General features: G+C 33.7%; 1 protein-coding gene across 3 annotated transcripts in view; it reads right to left on the bottom strand.

The window, feature by feature from the left end:
• Positions 1 to 5,953: 5,953 nt before the first annotated feature.
• The window catches only part of SETD3 (SET domain containing 3, actin N3(tau)-histidine methyltransferase), a 140,809-nt gene continuing 126,358 nt past the window's right edge, over positions 5,954 to 20,404 (bottom strand). For 2 of the 3 annotated variants that reach the window (XM_074213050.1, XM_074213049.1), the window contains exons 12-14: positions 20,036 to 20,121; positions 14,790 to 14,950; positions 5,954 to 13,473 (exon numbers count right to left, since the gene is read on the bottom strand). In XM_074213050.1, coding sequence (XP_074069151.1) covers positions 13,024 to 13,473; positions 14,790 to 14,950; positions 20,036 to 20,121 — 697 coding nt within the window. In that variant the 3' untranslated portion in view covers positions 5,954 to 13,023. The remainder of the gene's footprint in view (positions 13,474 to 14,789; positions 14,951 to 20,035; positions 20,122 to 20,404) is intronic. The other variant, XM_074213051.1, reaches the window with a different exon arrangement.

Below are 20,404 nucleotides of genomic sequence, written 5' to 3' on the forward strand. Positions count from 1 at the left end.
GACTCTTACTGTTTGAGTTGATGAAATAATCCTTTCTTTGGCCATCAGGCAGGAAAAACAAATGTCTCAGTCACCTTTGAGGAGAAATTGTTTCTTTGGATAAATCTTATTTTTTTCTAGCTCTATAAAATAATCTTGATAGTTTGGTTATTATAACACAATAAGCAAATTAATTTCAGTATTGTTGACATTTTTATTATGTTGGTTCCACAAATCCATGATCGACTAATATTTCTCCAATTAACCATGTTTATGTTTTATTTTATAAAGAATTTATATTTGTATCTGTGCAATTCTTGTACTTCTCATAGAAGACAGATTCCTAACTTTTTATGCATTCTGTAGCCATTTTCAATGGAATTTCTCTATCTCTTCCTGTTAGGTTTTCTTGGTAACATGTAAATATACTGATGATAGGGGTGGCTAGGTGGCACAGTGGATAGAGCACCGGCCCTGGAGTCAGGAGGACCTGAGTTCAAATCTGACCTCAGACACTTAATAATTACCTAGCTGTGTGGCTTTGGGTAAGCCACTTAACCTAACCATTGCCTTGCAAAATAAATAAATATACTGGTGACTTTTTTTGAATCCTGCTATTGCTGCAAATAATTTTAGTTGATTTTATAAGGTCCTCTAAGTACACTAACATATTATCTATAATAAAGGATAATTTTATTTTCTCTGCGTATGCTTATTTCCTCAATTTTTCCTTGTCTTATTGCTATAGCTTCCATTTCTAGTACTTTATCATATATGTTGTTGATAATAGTCATTCTTGTTTTACTTCTGACCTTATTGGAAAGGTCTGTATGTATATATATTCCTGGATCTTATTTTTAAATACTTGTTGTCTACCATATTAAGAAAAGGTTCGTTTATTGCTATGCTCTCTAATTTTTAAAAAAGTAGAAATGGGGGGGGCAGCTAGGTGGCACAGTGGATAGAGCACAGGCCCTGGAGTCAGGAGTTCAAATTTGGCCTCAAACACTTTTTTTTTTTGCAAGGCAAATGGAGTTAAGTAGCTTGCCCAAGGCTACACAGCTAGGTAATAATTAATAATTAATTATTAATAGGTGATAACTAAAATTAATTAATAATAATTAATAATAATTAATAATTTATCCACTGTGCCACCCTAGCTTTGTGGCCTTGGGCAAGTCACTTAACCCCATTACCTTGCAAAAATCTAAAAAAAAACCCCAAAATAGAAATGAGTAGTGCATTTTGTCAAAAAACCTTTTCTGCAGCTATTGATAAAATCATAAGATCTTTCTCCTTATTTATATAATTTATTGTTTATAATTGTTAATTAATAAATCAATTCAAAATTGCTATTATAAATTCAATCTGTTCATAGTATACTGTATTTTTGATATATTATTATAGCTTCTTTACTAATATTTTATTCAAACATTCTAAAACATATTCATTATGAATACTGACTTACAATTTTCTTTTTCCAATGTGGCTTTCTGTATTAGGTATAAAAACCAAATTTATATTGTAGAAAGAATTTGGTAGGATTTTTTTTATTTTGCAAACATTTTATTTAGTAACAAAAATAACTATTCTTTGAATGTCTGCTAGAATTCACTTGTAATTCCATTTTATTCTATCTCTTTAATCCCCTCCTCCTCCCACATACATACACTTATTCAATTTCTTTTTCTGAAACTAGTTTGTTATAATTTATTTTAAATATGGTAACTTTTGTTGGTTTTATCAGCATATTGTTGAGCAAATGTTTCCAGTATTTTTCTTTCTCTTCATTTGTTGTAAACTTTTAAATTCATTTTTGATACAGATACTATGGTTTTTCTTCTTTTTAAACTGAATTAGTTAACAGTTTGGTTATTTTATTTTTTAAAAAAGTTTCTAAATTTATTTCAATGGGTCTTCTTTGCTTACAATTTTGTTAATCCCTATTTTTATTTATAAAATATCTATTTTGTGTATAAATTGGATTTTTTAATTAGTTTTTTTAATTGCATGTTCAGTTCCTTGATCTTTTCTCTTTTATCACAGAATTTAAGTACTGCTTTGTCTGTATTCCTTAAATTTTGGGAAGTCTCATTGTTGTTATTCTCTTTAATGAAATTGTTTATTGTTTCTCTGATTTATTCTTGATCCACTCATTATTTAGAATTATTCTCAAATTTTTAATTCTTTATTTAGTAGCAATTTATCAAATATAATTTTTATTTATTATGGTCAGTCAGGAAAGATGTTTTTGATGTATAATGCCTTAATACATGATCAATCTTTGTAAATGTGCCATATAGTTCAAGAATTATATCTAATCCTTTCTATTCCCATTCAGTAATCAACAGAGATCTACAATATCTAACTTTTCTAAAATTCTATTCAAGTTCTTAACATTTTTTGTTAGACTGTCTTTGTTTAAAAAGGGATTAAAGTCCCTTAATTTTATGGTTTTACATCTCCCTGAAACTCATTGTGGCATTTGATGCATACATATTAAGTACTGTTTGTAATCTATTATGTGAGGACTATTAAATACTTTTAATTAAACATTAAAATAAAAATTATTCAAATGATTTTTGAGATTATGACTTCTACCCCCTCTATTAAATAACTGTTACCTCCTTTATTAGGGCAGCAAGGAGGCAGCCCTAGAGTCAAGAGCCACCTGAGTTCAAATCTACCCTCAGACATTTTACTGGTTGGGTGACCCTAGACAAATCACTTAATCCTATTTGCCTGCGTTTCCTCTTTTGTAAAAGGATCTGGAGAAGGAAATGGCAAACCACTTCAGTATTTTTGCCAAAAAAAACCCCCAACAACAGCAAACAAACCCAAATGGGATCAGAGAAATCAGGAATAACTCAACAAGAATCTCCTCTATTAGTTTAGTTGAAGTAAAGTAGATTTTTCCTTATCCCCTTATTGTAATTTTGTGTGAATTTATGTTTTAAATATGCTTCTTGTAATTATGTCTTTTAATCTGTTCCATCCTCTTCCCTTTGGGATTAAATTAATCTCATTCATCTTTAGTTATTATTGCTAATTGTGTATTTTTCTCTATTCTATTTTTGAATAAAATTTCCTTTTTGCCTATCCCATTTCTTCTCTTTTCAAAAAGAGTGAAGAGAAGGGATGTGATTAGAGCACCAGTCACCCATGCTTGATGCAATCTGTTTCTATTCCCCTGCCCAAACCATCATGTGTTTTACCCTTGTTAAATCATGATCCACCCTCCAAAGCTTTACTTATGAATAATATCTCCAATTTACCTTCCCTATGTTATCCTATTTCCTGATTGAGTTGAATGTTTTTGTGTCTAAGAGCTTTATCCTTTTCTGCCCAGTTCAAATGAGATATTTGACAAATTATTAAATGAGATATTCTCATTATCAAATATGACATTTGTTAAGCACTTAGCACAGTCTCTGGCACATAGTTGGCACCATATAAATGCTTATTCCCTTCCCTTTATATCTATTCCTAAATTCAGATATGTGCGGTTAAATCTTCTCCACTTTCTTCCCCTCAGTTTCCATTTCTTAAAGGAGTTGCTATAAATATTTTTGTATGATTGGGTCTTTTCCCCTTTTTCATGATCTCTTTGAGATAAAGATCTAGTAGTGGTATTGCTGGATCAAAGCATGCAGTTTTATTGTTTTTTTGGGCATAGCTTAAAATGCTCTCCAGAATGGTTGGATCAGTTCACAACTTCACCAACAGTAAATTAGTATCCCAGTTTTCCCCCATCTTCTCAAACATTGATCATTTTCCTTTTTTGTCATGTTAAGCAGTTTCTACATATACCATTATATCATCTGCAAAGAGCAAGAGTTTTGTTCTTTTTCTTCTCTTATTGCTGAAGTTAACAATTCTAATACAATTCTGATTAACAGTGGTGATAACGAGCATCATTGATCTTATTGGGAATGCTTCTCTTCTTTAAACTTTATTTTTTGTATTTTTTATTCTCATGAAGTCAATAACTTCTGTTCTATTCTCATTTTCAGACAGTCTGTTATTATGGTGAGATTTTTACTAAGTTTTTAATTCCCCATCTAAGCCTTTCTTCAGAACTCACATTTCATTTGTAATTTTCAAGACTTAAAAAATCTTTTAAAAAAAAATCTTAATTTCTTCCAGGAATTCTATTGTCCTTATATCCAAGCTTTTTGCTTTGAAGCTTTGCTTGTAGATGTTAAGAAAGAAAGGGAAGGAGGGAGGGAGAGGGAAAAGGAAGGAAAGATAAGTGGGAAGAGAATAGTTTGTTTCCATGGGGTAAGACATACAAAAAAAAGGAACTGAAAAAAGGGGTGGGAGGATGTAGGGGCTAAGAGATGGGGAGGTCCTGTGGGAAGTTTTAGGATGAGCCAGCATCAGAGGCATTGTTTTGAAGCCTGGAAGTCAAGAACAGGGGTGGGAGGGGAATGCTTTTAGAGTCATTCTCTTTCTCTTGGTTTATATTTTAAGCATCCTTGGCACCATAATAATGATTTATGATAATTCTGTTTGCTAGTGCTTCCATTCCTGAATTGAGACTTTGTGCTAGAGCCAAGCTCTGCACTTTGGGAAGAAATACTGGAGGTATATATGATCCTGATCCACAATCTAATGTATGATTGCTTTGTCCAGGTACCAAAATGCTATGTTCTTCAATTATCTAAGGGAAGTCTTAAGACAACAAGTGGCAAACTTTTCAGTATTTCTTAAGTGGTCTGGCATAGAGCAAGTGTGAGCTCTGCAGCTGGCTGGGACTACAAGCTTGCTCTTGATCTGAATTCTCTTTCCAGGCTGTATGTACAGGGGCCTAATCTAAGATTCTGTTCTAGGGTCAGAGGGACACAGCTGACTGACTCCTTTCTGTTCACACTGTAACAATGATTATTATATCCTAGTACAACTGCAGGAAAGTTTCCTTTCTCTACAGTGGAACCAATAGAACTTGTCTTGGTACACAACAGCAAGCCACCGACCTAACCTAGTCCCCACTACAAGGCTCTACATGAGCCTTACCCTTATTCTTCAGATCTCAAGCAACCCTCTTATACTGATCTGGGGTGGAAAAAAATATTTTCTGTTAGATTTCCCAGTAATTACTTGGTCTGTTGCTCTATCTCAATCTTGGCTTGTAATAGTTGTTGGACACCTAGATTTTACTGTTCATCCTCTTCTGCGATTTTGGACAGTCTCCCCTCCATGCTATTCATCACACATGTCACTAAATCTCCTCTGTAACTTTTCCCAAGTTGTCCCTAACACCTGGAATGCATTCTCTCCTAATCTCAACTTTCATGGAATTGCCAATTTTCTTTATGTGCATATGTTGTATCCTTGAATTTAAGGACTGGCATTTTTGTCTTCATGTATCTAGCACAGCACCTGGTCCATAGAAGGTACTTAATGTTAGTTCTTTCGATTGAAAATAGAGAGTTCTCCTATGAATCAATCCAACCATTCAGGAGAGCTATTTGAAATTATGCAAAAAATACAATACCCATACCCTTTGATCAAGATTCTACTGCTAGGCTTATATCATAAGGGGGCCAAAGGCACAATGGATTATGTATGTATGCATGATGTATGTATATGTCAAAATATTTACAGCAATACTTTTTATAATAACAAAGAACTAAAAAAACAAAGTGTCAATGAACTGAAGAAAAGTTAAATTGATGGTACATGATACATCAGTATGTGCTATAAAATTTCAAATATGATGAATACAAAGAAACCATGGGAAAACTTACACAACTAATGCAAAATTAGGTTAATGGACCCATAAAAATATACAGTGACTATTATATTATTATATATTATATTATATATAATATTATATATTATGACTTGGAAAGAATATGAAATTATGAAATACTATGAAATTATAACTATCAAACTTGGCCTCAAAGAAAAGATATACATAAAGGGGTTAGATATGAGAAGGAATTTCCCTCCTTTCTCCTTTGGAGAGGCAGGGTATTATGTGGATGTAAGACAACGGAATGTTGAACACATAAGCATAAGACTTTTTTAATGTATTGACTAGTTTTACTGAACTATTTTGTATGTTATTTTTTATTATTTCAAAAATGGTTCCCTGGGAGAGGTGTGCAATGTAGTTGATGTATAAACAAAAGATAATGAAAGAAAAAAGCTTTCTTGAGTTGATTTAAAATGATTTTATTTACATACATCTTTTAAGGAACGTACCTTTTGTCTAACATGAGGGATACCTTTATTTTCATTACATCATTAAAGCAAAGAATCTGAGCTGGTAAGGGGCCTTAGAGGTTAAAGACCAATATTTCATTTACTGCAGGAATCCTCTGTAAAACAAACCTGATAAATAGCTATCTCCTAGTCTTTGCTTTTAACACTTTCAGTGACCCAGTTACCCTACTGGACACAGCATTGTACTGTTGCTCAGTTTTAATTATCAAACAGTCCTTCCATGGTAAGGAGCTGAAACAGGCCTTTTTGTAACTTCTATCTAATCATTTTAGTTTGACACTTGGTAATTAAACAAAGGAAGTCTATCCCCTTTAGATGCCAGTTTTTCAAATATCTGAAGATGTTTATATGTCTTGTGTGTCTTGTGTGCATACTCATGGATGAGTGTGGCAAAGGAGGGGGAAAGTAAAAAGACTGATGTAAAAAACAAATGACATCAAAAAAATTACTTTAACAAAAAAATTGAGGTGGGGAGAGGGAGCATCATTATCAGATATTTAAAGACAGGTCTTTAATCTGTTTCTAGCTTAACTATCGGTTTCCTTTTTTTACTGAAGTTCCTTTATGACAACCAAAATGATGCAGAAGATAGAGAACTGGACTTGGAATCAGAAAAACCCAAGTTCAAATCCAGCCTCAAACATTTCTTAACTGTGTAGCCCCAGAGTAAGTCATCTAATCTTTGTCTCAGTTAATGAGACATAGTTGTAGAGTGCTTATCAGTATCTGGCCCAAAAAAGAGTTTAATAAATATCCATTTCTTTTCTTCCTATACAATCAGTTATGCATTTAAAGTATGATTTATTAAAATTACTCATGTAATTTTTCCAGAAATGATATCAAATGATTAACATAATAATGTGGCCTTTTAATTCAGTAATTAGACACCAAAATTTACTTACCTGAAATCTACATTAAATAACCAAGATAAAAATGTGAAAATCCATGATCCAAAGAACTTGGTTCTCACTATAAATTACAAGAAGCTATTTCTCCTCTATGAGCCTGATGACAGATGACATATCTGTCATTAGAAGAAAAGCATAGCTAAGTTAATTAGAAACTGGGGAATGCTTATCATCTGGGGAATGACTGAACAAGTTATGTTATAGGAAAGTGACAGAATATTACAGTGCTGAGAAATAATGAAAGGGATGGTTTTAGAGAAACCTGGTAATACTTGTCTGAACTGATACAAAGTGAAGCAAGCAGAATTAAGAGAATAATTCACACAATAACAATAATATTTTAAAGACAAAACAACTTTGACTCAGGAACTTTGATCAGCACAATGTCCAACCACAATTTCAGGACTCAACATGCTACTCACCTACAGGTAATGAACTCATAATGCAGATTGAGAAATATTATGCATGTATGTATGTGTGTGTGTATCTATCTAGCTATATATATCTATATCTATATATACCTGCATTGGATGTGGTAAATGCTGGAAATCTGTTTTGTTTGACTCTATGTATGTATACATATACATACATGAATTTTGGACATACCCAATACAGGAATTTTTCTTGACTATACATGTTTGTTATGGGTTTTATTTTTCTTATTTTCTCAAAGAGGGAGAAGGGGAAGGTGAGTGAGAATGAAAATAAATTAAAACTGAATTTAATCATAAAAAATATGTATAACTAAGTTTCAGAGAGGTTCACAAACAGGTTTACCAGAAGTTGATAAAATTTTGTTCATAGCAACACCCAAATATATAGTCATAGAGGGATTGCCATCTGTGTCAGTGAAGGGGATACCTACAATGATAAATTCACAGATCTTTGAAGAACTAAAGAATCCAGTGATTCATCAATCAGTGAAACATTTGGGCTGTGAACATCTCCCTCATACCCCACTTAACATGTACACCTTATCCAGAAAATGTCATATGCAATGGTTCAGAGAAATTTTGCTTTTAAAAAAGTTTAATTTCATAAAATCCTGTAATTCTACAATGGGAACCCTATCAAATATAATGTACCTCTTTTCTTCCCTGCAATGCTTCAGTAAAAAAAAAAACAAAAAAAACTTTCAGTGATCCTTTAGGGGAAATCATCCATCAATTGCCAGACAGCATGAAGAACTTTTGGTACTTTTTCTAATCTGGTGAAATCTAATGCTAACTATTTACACAAATACTAAACAGTTAACTAAACAGAAGCAAAATCTGGCATTTTCCCATTGACTAGCCCAAATAACCTCTTATCCATAGCATTAAGAAAGTAAACTTTAAAATGATTTGAGAGAAAGGACTATTTCATGACAGATGGCAAAGAGAGTTCTTCAATGCCAATTTAATCACTTTCAAACCCTTAAACTGTAGCTTAAAGTGTTTGTGCAAGTGATGTTATATCTACTGAAATGTAATAGGATAGAGAGGATGACTAATATGTGTTATGACTTCACCAACTTTAAAGAGTCATTTTAGGGCAATTCTACAACACAATTCCAAGTTAGGATATTTCATTCTTATTTGCACAAATATACTACATTTGATTAACTGAAAACATAATCCTTTTTACTCCCTAAGATCTCAATAAAAATGCCCTACAAAACTGAAATTTAGTTAATGCAAAAAATATAGAATTACAAAATTCTCCTCCAATGTCAGAGCTGAAAGAAATACAACATCCCTTATTTTATAGATAGCTGAAGTGCAAAGATGTTCGATGCTTTAGGTTGACACAGATTTTGGCAATCAGAATGAGAACCAAATCTACCAGTCCTAATAACAATTTCATCCTACTGAGGGAATATATTTTTCTGACAGTTATGGGAAGTTTTTTCTTTTTTCATTTTTATAATGAACCTTTGACTTGACTGGTATAAGGAACATCTGGAGAGTCTTTTTCTACTCATGCAGGTAGCAATTATTCTTTTCTTCCTGTCTTAAGGAGTTGCTTTAAGATATTTAAGTCACCTAAGGGCAGTTTACTGGCTCAGTAGCTAAGAGTGGAGAGCATGGAGTAAGGAATATTCACTTTCCTGAGTTAAAATCCAGTCTTAGCTGTGTGACCCTGAATATGTCAGTTAACCCTCTTTGCCTCAGTTTCTTATCCATAAAATCAGCTAGAGGAAGAAATGGCAAACTACTCTAATATCTGCCAAGAAAATGGCAAATGGAGTCATGAAGAGTTGGACATAACTGAAAAACAACTGAACAACCACCAAGACACACAAATATTGCCTTCCCTCAGAGGCCAGTTTCTTAATCCACTAAAATACTCTCTCTCTCCACAGATATTGTAATTTGAAAAAAGTCCTCTGTTTGATAATGGCATTTGATATCTGAGTCAAATATTTTCCAAATTGTGTCTATAACCACAGAATTACAATTTCAATTAGAAGTCAATCACCAAAATAAAATACTATTAAGTAGGGAGAAAAAAAAGTCAACCCAAACCCCCAAAATTATACATTTCACAACTCAGATGAGATCTTCCAACTTTTACTTTAGCACCCCTAGGAAGAACTTATATCCCTTGAAGCAGGTCATTCCCCTTTTGGTTATTTCTATTAGTAAATTTTTCCTTACATCAAGATTTAATCTGTGCCTTGGCAACTTCCACTGGTCACTCTTAATTTTGCTCTCTGGGGCCAAACTGAACAAGTCTAACCCTTCTATATCACAGCATTTCAAATACTTTAGGACAGTTCCCAAGTCCCTCCCCTAAGGTTTCCTTTCTTCAGGTTAAACATTCCCAATTCTTTCAATCACTATTGAGGCAGCTTTTTACCTGGTCAAATTTAAAATAATAGATTTGAAAACTTATGCTAAAGAAAGAAGAACCTACAGGCAAATTAGTCACAAATAAACTATTCCTTGGTGCTAATGAGCCAAAGTAGAAAGAGCAAAAGTAGCATGACCCTTGGGAATGCAATCAGGCTTTTAAAAAACTGAGTATTTTCAGCAAAATATCCTAGCTACCCTGGTTGCCATGAGAGGTGACAATAATGTCAGCCCTAGCTGTATAAGTCATTGCCTACAGACAGTTATCCAATCATCTTTCTGGTGTTACATGGTATGGAGAAAAGACTGCATTCTATAAAGAGAAGAGGCCTGATGGCATATTCAGGTTGGCTCTGCTACTTACTGTGCCTTTGGGCAAATTACTTCTCTCTAAAACAAGTTTTTTTTTCTTGATAGTTTTCCCAGGGCCTTATCCATCCTCCCTGCCACTCAAGTACACTAAGCTCACATAGACCAGGTCCATTCCTGGGAGCCCTTGATCCAAACAGAATTTAGAGGATAGAGGGACCTTCAAGACCATCATGTCCAACACTCATTTTACAGAGGAGGAAACCAAGGCTCAGAAAGGCTAAGTCTTAAGCAGGATTTGAATTCTAAATTCCTTGGCTGCAAAGCTAGTGCTCTGACTTTGCCTTGCTTCTTTTTCTTCTTGGCTAGATGCCACAGTCCCAGAGTTTTACTCTAGGCATGTCTGATCAAAGTGTAGTTCACAAACTAAGTTTCCCATTAAAAGTAGATCCCCAGTTCCTAAATGGACAATCATTGTACAATATATGTACCAGGCAGGGAATAATCTAATTTCATGAGCTACAGAAATTAGATAAGAAAAAAAAAAGGAATTCCAGGAGCATGCACCTCTCTCTCTCTCTCTCTCTCTCTCACACACACACACACACACACACAATATCACACTCTCAAACTGTCTTCTGGACTTCCACTTAAAGATAAAGCCACTTGAGATACTGCTACACAAACACTACAAATCCACAAAAGGCAGAGTCCTGATGCACATGACTCATGGCTACTGTGTGGGGCTGCCGAGGTTCATCTACACTTGCTGTCCTCCCACACTGGGTAGGGAGTTTTCCCATCTTGAGTGCTATTTTGACTCCTCTTTCTTCTCCAAGAAGTATTTTGAGTCAACCTTCCATAAGCTCATCCAGTGCTCAAACACTCAGGACCTCTCAAACTCAAGCCTGTTTACAATATAATCCCCCAAATGAACTAAGTTCACTCTTATGAACTCTTCTCTCAGCCTGCTGGAACCCCATATCTCATGTGTTGCCAAGTCTGCTGGGACCCCATATCCCATGTGTTGCCAAGTCTTGGTATGGAAACTCCATTCTTAGGAAATCTAGTATATGACTCAGGCTCAGAAAAGGAAACAACAACAAAGCAGACAGGAACTGGAATTCTAAGAACTCCCCTTTCCAGTTCATCATATGCTTCTACAAATCACCATCACTTTTAGTGGGAAGAGAAGGGGAAGAAATTTCTATCCACTCTGCAGGAAGCAGGTTTACTCTACTGTATTATGGTGTCAAAATCTAAGGAAACTGGCTTGAGATCAGAATAGGAAGATGATTCCCTTTTATTCATCACAAAGGAGGTTGAATCTTCTGATAAAAGTCAGCTAATTTTCAACAAGGGGCAGCAAAGTAGCACAGTGGATGGAGCACTGGGCCTTGAATCAAGAAGATCAGGTGTCAGACAATAGTGGTGTAATCCTGGTCAAGTCACAACCTGTGTGCCTCAGTTCCTCATCTGTAAAATGAAAGAAATGGCAAACTACTCCAGTTTCTCTGCCAAAAAAAAAATCCAAATGGGGATCAGGAAGAGTCAGACACCTGAAAATGACTAACAAATTATCAAGAAAGCAGTTAGTTTCCAGGACCCAATTAAGGGTCTTCCCCCTTGTGAGCCCTCTTACACATATAAAATCAGAATAAAATAGTTGAATTATCTACTTCATAGTTCAATTTCAAGACAAATGCTTTCTTTAATGCTCATTCTACTTATTTTACAACACTTTCTAGTTAGGGTCATATGGAAATAGTGCAGCAAAAGGACTTCTCCCCATCCCCCAAAGAAGGAAGAGACAAAAATGTTAATCACATTTTCCTTTTAATAATGGTTTGTAGTCAAAAGTGTAGCTTTGAAAACCTCTAGCTTGTCCGTGAAAACCTGAATAAGCTGGGGGGGGCGGGGAGCGCATCCTCACTTGGAACAACATTCTGTAAAACTGCATTGGACTATGTTTCTGAAGTTGCCATTAACAACACTGTAAATCAAATGTACCACTTTAAAAAGTCAGCTTTTGAAATTAGGTAAATGGTATAGTTTAGTACCCTACTTTGATTCAAGGAGGAAGGACACAATATAGTAAACAAAACACAAAAAATAAACAAATCTTACGAAATCACTAAGAATATGTAATTCAGATTACCATTAATATTTAAAACTATTAAAAATAAGTTTGCCACCTTACCACATTTTCCCCTTGACCCCTCAGGAACTTTTCCCCATACTACTTTCTCTCTATAAAATAAACAAAAAAAAATTGCCCACTCTTCAAAGTTTCTGATCTTTGTATACAGATTTTCACTATGCTGCACCTCTATTTTTCATACTGAATATTCAGTTCATTCTATTTCCTTGGCAGAAGGCAAAGCAGACTTTTAATTTTGTTGACAGATAGACCAATAAAAATACAACTGATATAAGGGTTTAATTCTTCCTCAGGAAGAAAATACTTTTGTCCTACAAGGGGTTGTAAAATCTTCCAAAAGTATCTCCTATTGCTATTACCCCCACTCCATTCTTCTGAGAATTTTTGTCTAAAAGTAAGATGGCAATCTTATTTGAAAAGGAAAGTCAGATTTCTTAAAAATAACTTAAAAAAAGAAAATCATTTTATATAAAGCAGCAAAAACATACTTTCCTCTCTGCAGAAAGAAAAATGTTAACAAGGAAACACACCAATGTAAATGTATTGTTCATAAATTTTTGCTAAATTTAATTTCACAATAAAGTCAAGATTTATTTCATGACTATTGCTTAACCTCATTGGTACTGTCAGGAGAAGATTCTTTGGCATCTTCAGTCTCTCTTGTATTTTCTTCTTGATTTAGATTTTCAATCTCAGATTTGGTCCCATTAGGTATAGAGTTTTCACTATTTACAAATCCATTTTCTGTGACTTCTCTATCAGTAATAGCTTCTTCAATTTTTAAGTCCTCCTGCACCTCAGCCTCATCCTCCAGGTTTCTGAGGACAATCGGGAGTCTAGAGTCTGCCACAGTGTTCTCTAACAAGGCAATATTGCTCTCTTCATATTTTGGAAGTGGGGTACCTTCCTCCATTTGTTTACAATAGTACTCTTGATTGGCAGCTGCACTCTTTACGGCTTTTTCCAAAATTTCTTTTTCTCCTAAGCGCAGTTTGATGGCCATTGTTGCATGAAAGGTAAGATCATGGGTCGCCAAGAATGATTTATCTTCCTGGAGTGGGGATGGAGGGAGGAAAGAATAATCAAATTCATTAAAAGCTATCTAACTGAAATAGTGTACCAGTACATTCAACAGAGAACTTAAATGATTTTAAAATAATTATTTAGTAAAAAGGATGTGATGGCATAAGCTTGTATGGGCAGAAAGTATAACATCATATATTTATATAGTGCTATACAAAGATATATTATTTGTTGATCACAATAACCTTATATGATATAGCTATAGCACGTTACAGAAGAGAAAATTGAGGCTCAAAGAAATTAAGGGATTTGCCCAAAGCCACATGCTCATTTAAGTTAAGTGGTAGAGTTGGGAAATAAATCCAGGTCTCTGACTCCTTGTGCATCATAGTCTTCTTTTTTTTTTAGTTTTTTTTTGCAAGGCAATGGGGTTAAGTGGCTTGCCCAAGGCCACACAGCTAGGTAATTATTAAGGGTCTGAGGCCACATTTGAACTCAGATCCTCATGACTCCAGGGCTGGTGCTCTATCCACTGCACCACCTAGCTTACCCCTTGTGCATCATTCTTGTTATTGCCTCTCAAACTTTAAGTTAGCAGCTTAGAGGTAAACAATTCAAGCATAAATAAGAACTTCTATTCAGAATGACATTTCAATAAGAAATGAGAAGATCAATAAAAATAATTTCTACATTTGTTTTTTAGTCAACAATGTCAATACAACTTTTGTATCAAAACTTTAAAAGAAATAAAACTGACAGTATTGATTAAGGACTCAGGTAAGAAGCTATAGAAATTTACATTAGTACAGTATTGACATAAAAAATAGATCTGGTCCTCAAGAAAGTTACACTCAAATAGAGTAGATGAGATATTATCAGTGTAAAAGAGAGGTCTAAAACTCTGATGTGAAACTCAAATAGAAATGGTGGCTACTAAACCACACAAAAGGAATGTATACTGACTCAGAAAACTATATATATAAATACTATTTTATTGTATTTTAATTTATTTTGTAAAATATTTCTCAATTCCATTTTAATCTAGTCCAGGTCACACTCAAGAGTATTGTAGGTCATGTCAACCTCACAGGTTATATGATTACCATTTCTAGTCTAAAGTTCAAAAAAAACAATGTGAGGAGGGAGAAATCATTCCCAGTTGTTAATCAAGTTTCAACAATCACCACCACCGTTTATTAGGCATCTATCTGTAGTGCATCACAGCTGGGCACTGGGAGACATGCCAAGAAAAATAACAAATGGTCCCCCTGCCCTCAAGGGGCTTATAATCTAGCAGTAACATGGCAAAGTGCAAGCCAATACACAATTACCAATCAGAATTACCTCAATAGTTGTTTTATATGTTTTTAAAAGGAGGGATGCTCTGGCTTCAAGAAATGTCCAGAGTTTGATTTCATTGTCCCAGCTAACAGGAAATTCAGAGTTGCCCAAAGTGAAGATTCGATCAATTGCATGTTCTCCTATCAAATGTTCTTTTAACTCTTCTATAACAAATAGAAAGAAAGGATAATCTGTTAATGGGGAAAACAGTTCAAATATTAATTTCAATAATTACTATACCTTAGAAAATATCTTTTCCAAACATGCCATTTTCCCTTGGCTTTCTCACCAGACATGCTCATCTGACCATGACATTTCTATACTCTCTGTAGTGGTATTGGTAATTTAAAGTTTTAGGTGAGGAAAATGAGGCATAAGTCTTAATTTTCACTTCTATTTAAAAACAAGGTCACTGATATCTTCGCATACAACATTACTTACATTATTTATTTCTAATTCTAAAGACACTATGATCAATTAAGACTTTCATAAGTCACTTTTTAGAAATATATATATATATATATATATATATATATATATATATATATATATCTCACTTTGACAATTCCCTCCTATTATCAAATTACCTAGGGCAAAACGTGCTAAAGTTGCTATTACTTCAAAGTCAAAGCTAACTGCAAAGAAGTCCCAAAAGGCTTCCAATTTTAAATTTGCATGAAACAAATTCTGATGGGTTGATTTGACAAAATCAGCTCCTTTACCCTCAAAATAAGTAATTCCCCAACAAAAACAATCAAGAAAATAGCCCATGGAAACCTTAGTCAATGAAAATTTGATGTTTCATAAGAAATTTAAATACAAATCACAAGTGAGTGAATATCTAAATTACACCTAAATATATTTCACAGGAGGAGGCATTCAACACAACTGCTGTAGGCATATTATTTCCAAAAGACCAAAATGTGCCTAGTCTTTTCATATCAAGAAATATACTCAAGCTTCTTTCATAATTATGAGGACAGTATCCCTTTCAAAGCAGAATGTCCCACAGCTGTCCTTATTTAGAATTTGAAATGAAGAACTTTTATTGTCAACAAACTTTTATTAGTATCAGATAGATTTTCCCAAAGTGAAGAATATGTGACAATTAAATCTCCTCATCCTACATATGAAATAAGGACAAATTCTACTCAGAAGTGTTCTGAATAATTATTTTTTTATGGGGTGGGGGGAGAAAAGATAAAAATAATTTATTGATGGTCCATGAGAAATTTCATTGGTGTTTACTTTTATCAAGTATCAAGAGAAATTCAGATTAAGAATGTGGACTTTTTACATTTTTTTCAAGTCATAAACACATCTTTCAAAACACTTTGTTTATACAAGTCTTAATATACTTATCTTTTGAAGTGCAGAAGTGAAATAAAAGATTCAAAATTTATCAAGAAAATATCTGAATCTATGCATCCCACCCACTTTAAAATTTATGTTTTTTAATGGGAGTATATTTTATTCGTCTTTGTGTCCCCTTCTGCCTCTATTAAACCCAATTCAACCAAGCCCTAGGAACTTAACACAATGGTCATGTACTTAATGGGCATTTTATAAATGTTTCCTGAATTGAAATGATCCTCATAAACACCCAGGATGGATATATACTACATTTGACAAGCAATAAGACAAGAAAAGGCACAACCTAAAGTTTTACAGATAATAGCTACTTCACAGGAAAAATAACCAGAAGACAATGCAATGTTATATAATACAAATATGTAGAAATCAAATTGGATCATAAGATTTTACATTCTTCCCCTCATTTTAATACTCTGGCTTCACCATATAGAACTGGTAGGCAAATAACCAGTTACTGGTATAACAAGAGTCTGACTCAACTATGAATGTCTATTTCAGCCCAGGATCAAAGAAATAATGAAGGGGGAGAAAACAAGATCTACTAAGGACATTACTGAAATGACTAACAGTCTTTCTGGAGTAAGTAATCTTTGTCATATATGTAAAGGGATAACATAACATCGATTCATTCAACCTAGTAAATATCTTAATTTGTCAACTACATTTTAAATGCATAATAATATATTTACTTCTATTCTATCTCCAAGTTCCTCCAAAAATGTCAATGGGCTATTTGCACCCAGGCCTTCTTCTCCACAGAGATTGGCTACCTTCATTCTTTTCCAAAATCAAAGACTAACACTAAATCCTTAACCTCAGCCAGGCATTTTTCAAATATGTCTAGGAGGAACAAGAAAATTGCTATGGGATTATCACCACTACTGGGAAAACAACTTGAAGTACATGAAGAAAAACTTTTAACTAGAAAGTTGTTGACTTTGGTTGGAATTCTAGTTCTGTCCCTTAAATTTTCTGAACCTCAATTTCCCCATGGGCATGATGAAGATATTAACATCGTTTGACCTACTTCATGAGGTTGTGGTGAGAAGGATTTAGAAAACTGTTAAGTACTAGATAAGTGAGAGAATCATATATAAAATGCTAGTATTATGATTATGTTAATAATTGACATTTGTACAGAACTCTTAAAGTTTGCAAAATGCATTACCTACTTGATCACATTTGAGCTCACAAGTTTATAAAGTGGCTTCTAGAGATATTATCTTAATTTTACCCATGAGGAAACAGAGATATGAAGTAACTTCTTCATGATCTCACAGGCAGTAATTATCAGGATTTGAATCCATGTCTCCAAGTTCAGCAATCTATCTAATATGCCATGCTATTTCTGCACTTTTTTCCATCGAAGAAACATGTTTTCCAGTACTCTTAATTAAAAATTTAACAAAATCAGCAGATAGCCTTGAAAACTTTGAAGTAATTTATTTTTAATTACCTTGGGAGCAAATGAAGATGAGAAAAATGTGTTACTTTAAAATTCACAATGGTTAATTACAGAGAGCACAATGGATTTATAGTCAGATGACCTTGTTCAACTCCAGCGCTTACTGCCTTTGCAACTTTAGTCAGTTGCTGACTATGAGCCTCAGTTCCCTCATCTATAAAAAGAAGCACCAGAACTAGATGATATCTAAGGTCCTGCTTAGCTCTAAATACTAAGATTCCACACTAAGTAAAATGCAAAATGGAATCAAACTTCAAATAAATAATACAATGTCATTCTACTTAGCCTGAACTCATTTGAATAGACTAATGATTTCTGCCTACCCACAGATGAAAGGAAATGGTCATCTTTAGGCAAGGAGGGAACAAGCCAGATATTCCATTACAATGTCAAAGGAAGACAAATAGGTTCTTATACTTCATCACTTCATGTTATGCTGAGCACTGAGGTCAAAACAGAGGTCACTGGCAAATGAGAGACTTCTGACGACTTCATAGATTCTCATTAATTGTCTATCAACACATATACCAGCTTTAAAATATGTATTCATTCATATTATTACAATATTCCTTATTAGGTCAGTACATTTGAAGATGAAAAAAATCCAAACATCATTATTATATATTATGACAGATTTCCTAAGTCTTTCTAAATTCTTTGGATATATAAAAAGAGACTTGAATTTAACTGGATGAGGACCAAAGTCTAGCACAAGGCCTTGACCACAGTTGATATTATTTAAAAAAAAAAGTTAAACTGGATCCTGGAAATCATTTTGTTCTTTTTTTTTTTTTGCTAGGCAATGGGGTTAAGTGGCTTGTCCAAGGCCACACAGCCAGGTAATTATTAAGTGTCTTGAGACCGGATTTGAACCCAGGTACTCCCGACTCCAGGGCCAGTGCTTTATCCACTACACCACCTAGCCGCCCCTCATTTTGTTCTTAATCAGAATTTTCAACCCTTTTTTTGGTATTCTGAAGCTCTTTGCTGACTGGTGAAACCTATGGAAGCCTTCTATGAATAATGTGTCTTAATGAATAAAGGTAAATATATAGGATCACAAAGGAAAATTATTTTAAAATAAAGTTATCAAAATAATGAAAAAATAAAGTTCACAGATCCAAGATTAAGAACTATTAAGAAACTTTTGCAGCAAAACTATTTGTTGTAACAAGGTTTGTTCCAAATGAATGTCAAGATTTTGTCTGTATTATATGCCTAATGTTAAATTCAACACATAGAATTATGAAATGAAATTGTATAATTTGTTATCAATTATTACTTGGTAAAAATAAAGATTTTTCTATGGCCATCTGATTATTAAATTTCTTTGAATTATAAAACTTAAACTGATGTGCATTGAGTTTTTTAGCTTAAGTTATTTGTTTCTATTGAGATTTTAATCAAGAAATCCTGTTATCATGAAAGCTATAAATACAGATTTGGGAGACACCTGAAATTATGATAATTATTGTAATAAAAGTATTCTAGTTTACAAAGTGCTTTAAGTTTTTACATAGAACTTTCTTCATAGTAAAAAATGATAAAAATAGCTAGCATTTAGCACTTTAAGAATTGTAAAGCACTGCATATTATCTTATTTAATCTTTACAAGAACCCTGAGAGGTTAAGTGCTATTGTTAACTTCATTTTATAGAAGAAGAAACGAAGGTACTAGATGCTGCAACTGTCCAGGGTCATATAGCTATTAGGTACCTGAAATGGGATTTGAACTCAGGTCACCCTGACTCCAAATGTAGTATTTTTATTCCACTGGGTCACCTAGCAGCCTAGATGGTACAATAACAAAAGTTATTATTATTATTATTCCCATAATAGATAATAATAATAGTTAACATGTTAGTTTCAATTTTGAAAAGTACTTTTACATATATTATTCTCTTTCAAATTTCACATCCCTGTGGTTTCTAGGTTAATAATGAAGCCAAAGAAACTGAGGCTAAGAGAGATTAAAGACTCTATCTCAGGTCACACAATTAGTGAGAAACTGAGGCATGGCTGGAGTTCAGGCCTTAACTGAGGCCAAGTGCAGGGCAAGTGACTCTTCCTGGATCATGTGGTTGGTGAGTGGCCAATGTGGGACTGAGCCTCAAGGCCTATGACTCCAAATCCAGGATTATTTCTCCTATACTCAGTTGTATCATTTATAGAGTCAACACATAAGATAAGTATTTGTGTAATACAAAGTAATATTTGCAACACAAGGACTTCAGTCATGGAAACATTTTCATAACAAAACAGTCAGATTTCTTTTGCCTAAGGTTGACACCTCTCTTATATTATAAATTGTCTTCATTTTAAAGTATTTCTAATTTTAAACAGTCTATTTTCTTTACACTTCCTGAAAAATTCTTTTTAATTTAAAAGGAATTTTTCTGAAATGATTTACCTTCAGTCATACAGAATACTCGAAGGAAGGCCAGAAGTTGGGCAGAGATGGGAGGCTCAGTAAAGTGCAAGGCAAAGACACTGGAACTAAAAGAAACAGTAAGCAGAGATCAGTCACAGCAGTGCAGTTATTGACTTGCTCCAAAGCAAAATCCCTTTAATTTATGATACATGTGGTTTTTCTCCAGAAGAACTAAAGAGGGCAGATGAGTCATACAAGTCTCAAGTCTGAATTATAGAAGAACAAATTTCAAATCTTTCAAGCAGGAATGAAAATATTGAGAACACAATCTTTGCAATAAACTTTGTGAATTTTTGTTATATGATAATATAATTTTAATTTACAGATTAAATTATAGGAACAAACATA

This window comes from Macrotis lagotis, chromosome 1 (assembly GCF_037893015.1).
Source record: "Macrotis lagotis isolate mMagLag1 chromosome 1, bilby.v1.9.chrom.fasta, whole genome shotgun sequence".
Taxonomy (NCBI): Eukaryota; Metazoa; Chordata; class Mammalia; order Peramelemorphia; family Peramelidae; genus Macrotis; species Macrotis lagotis.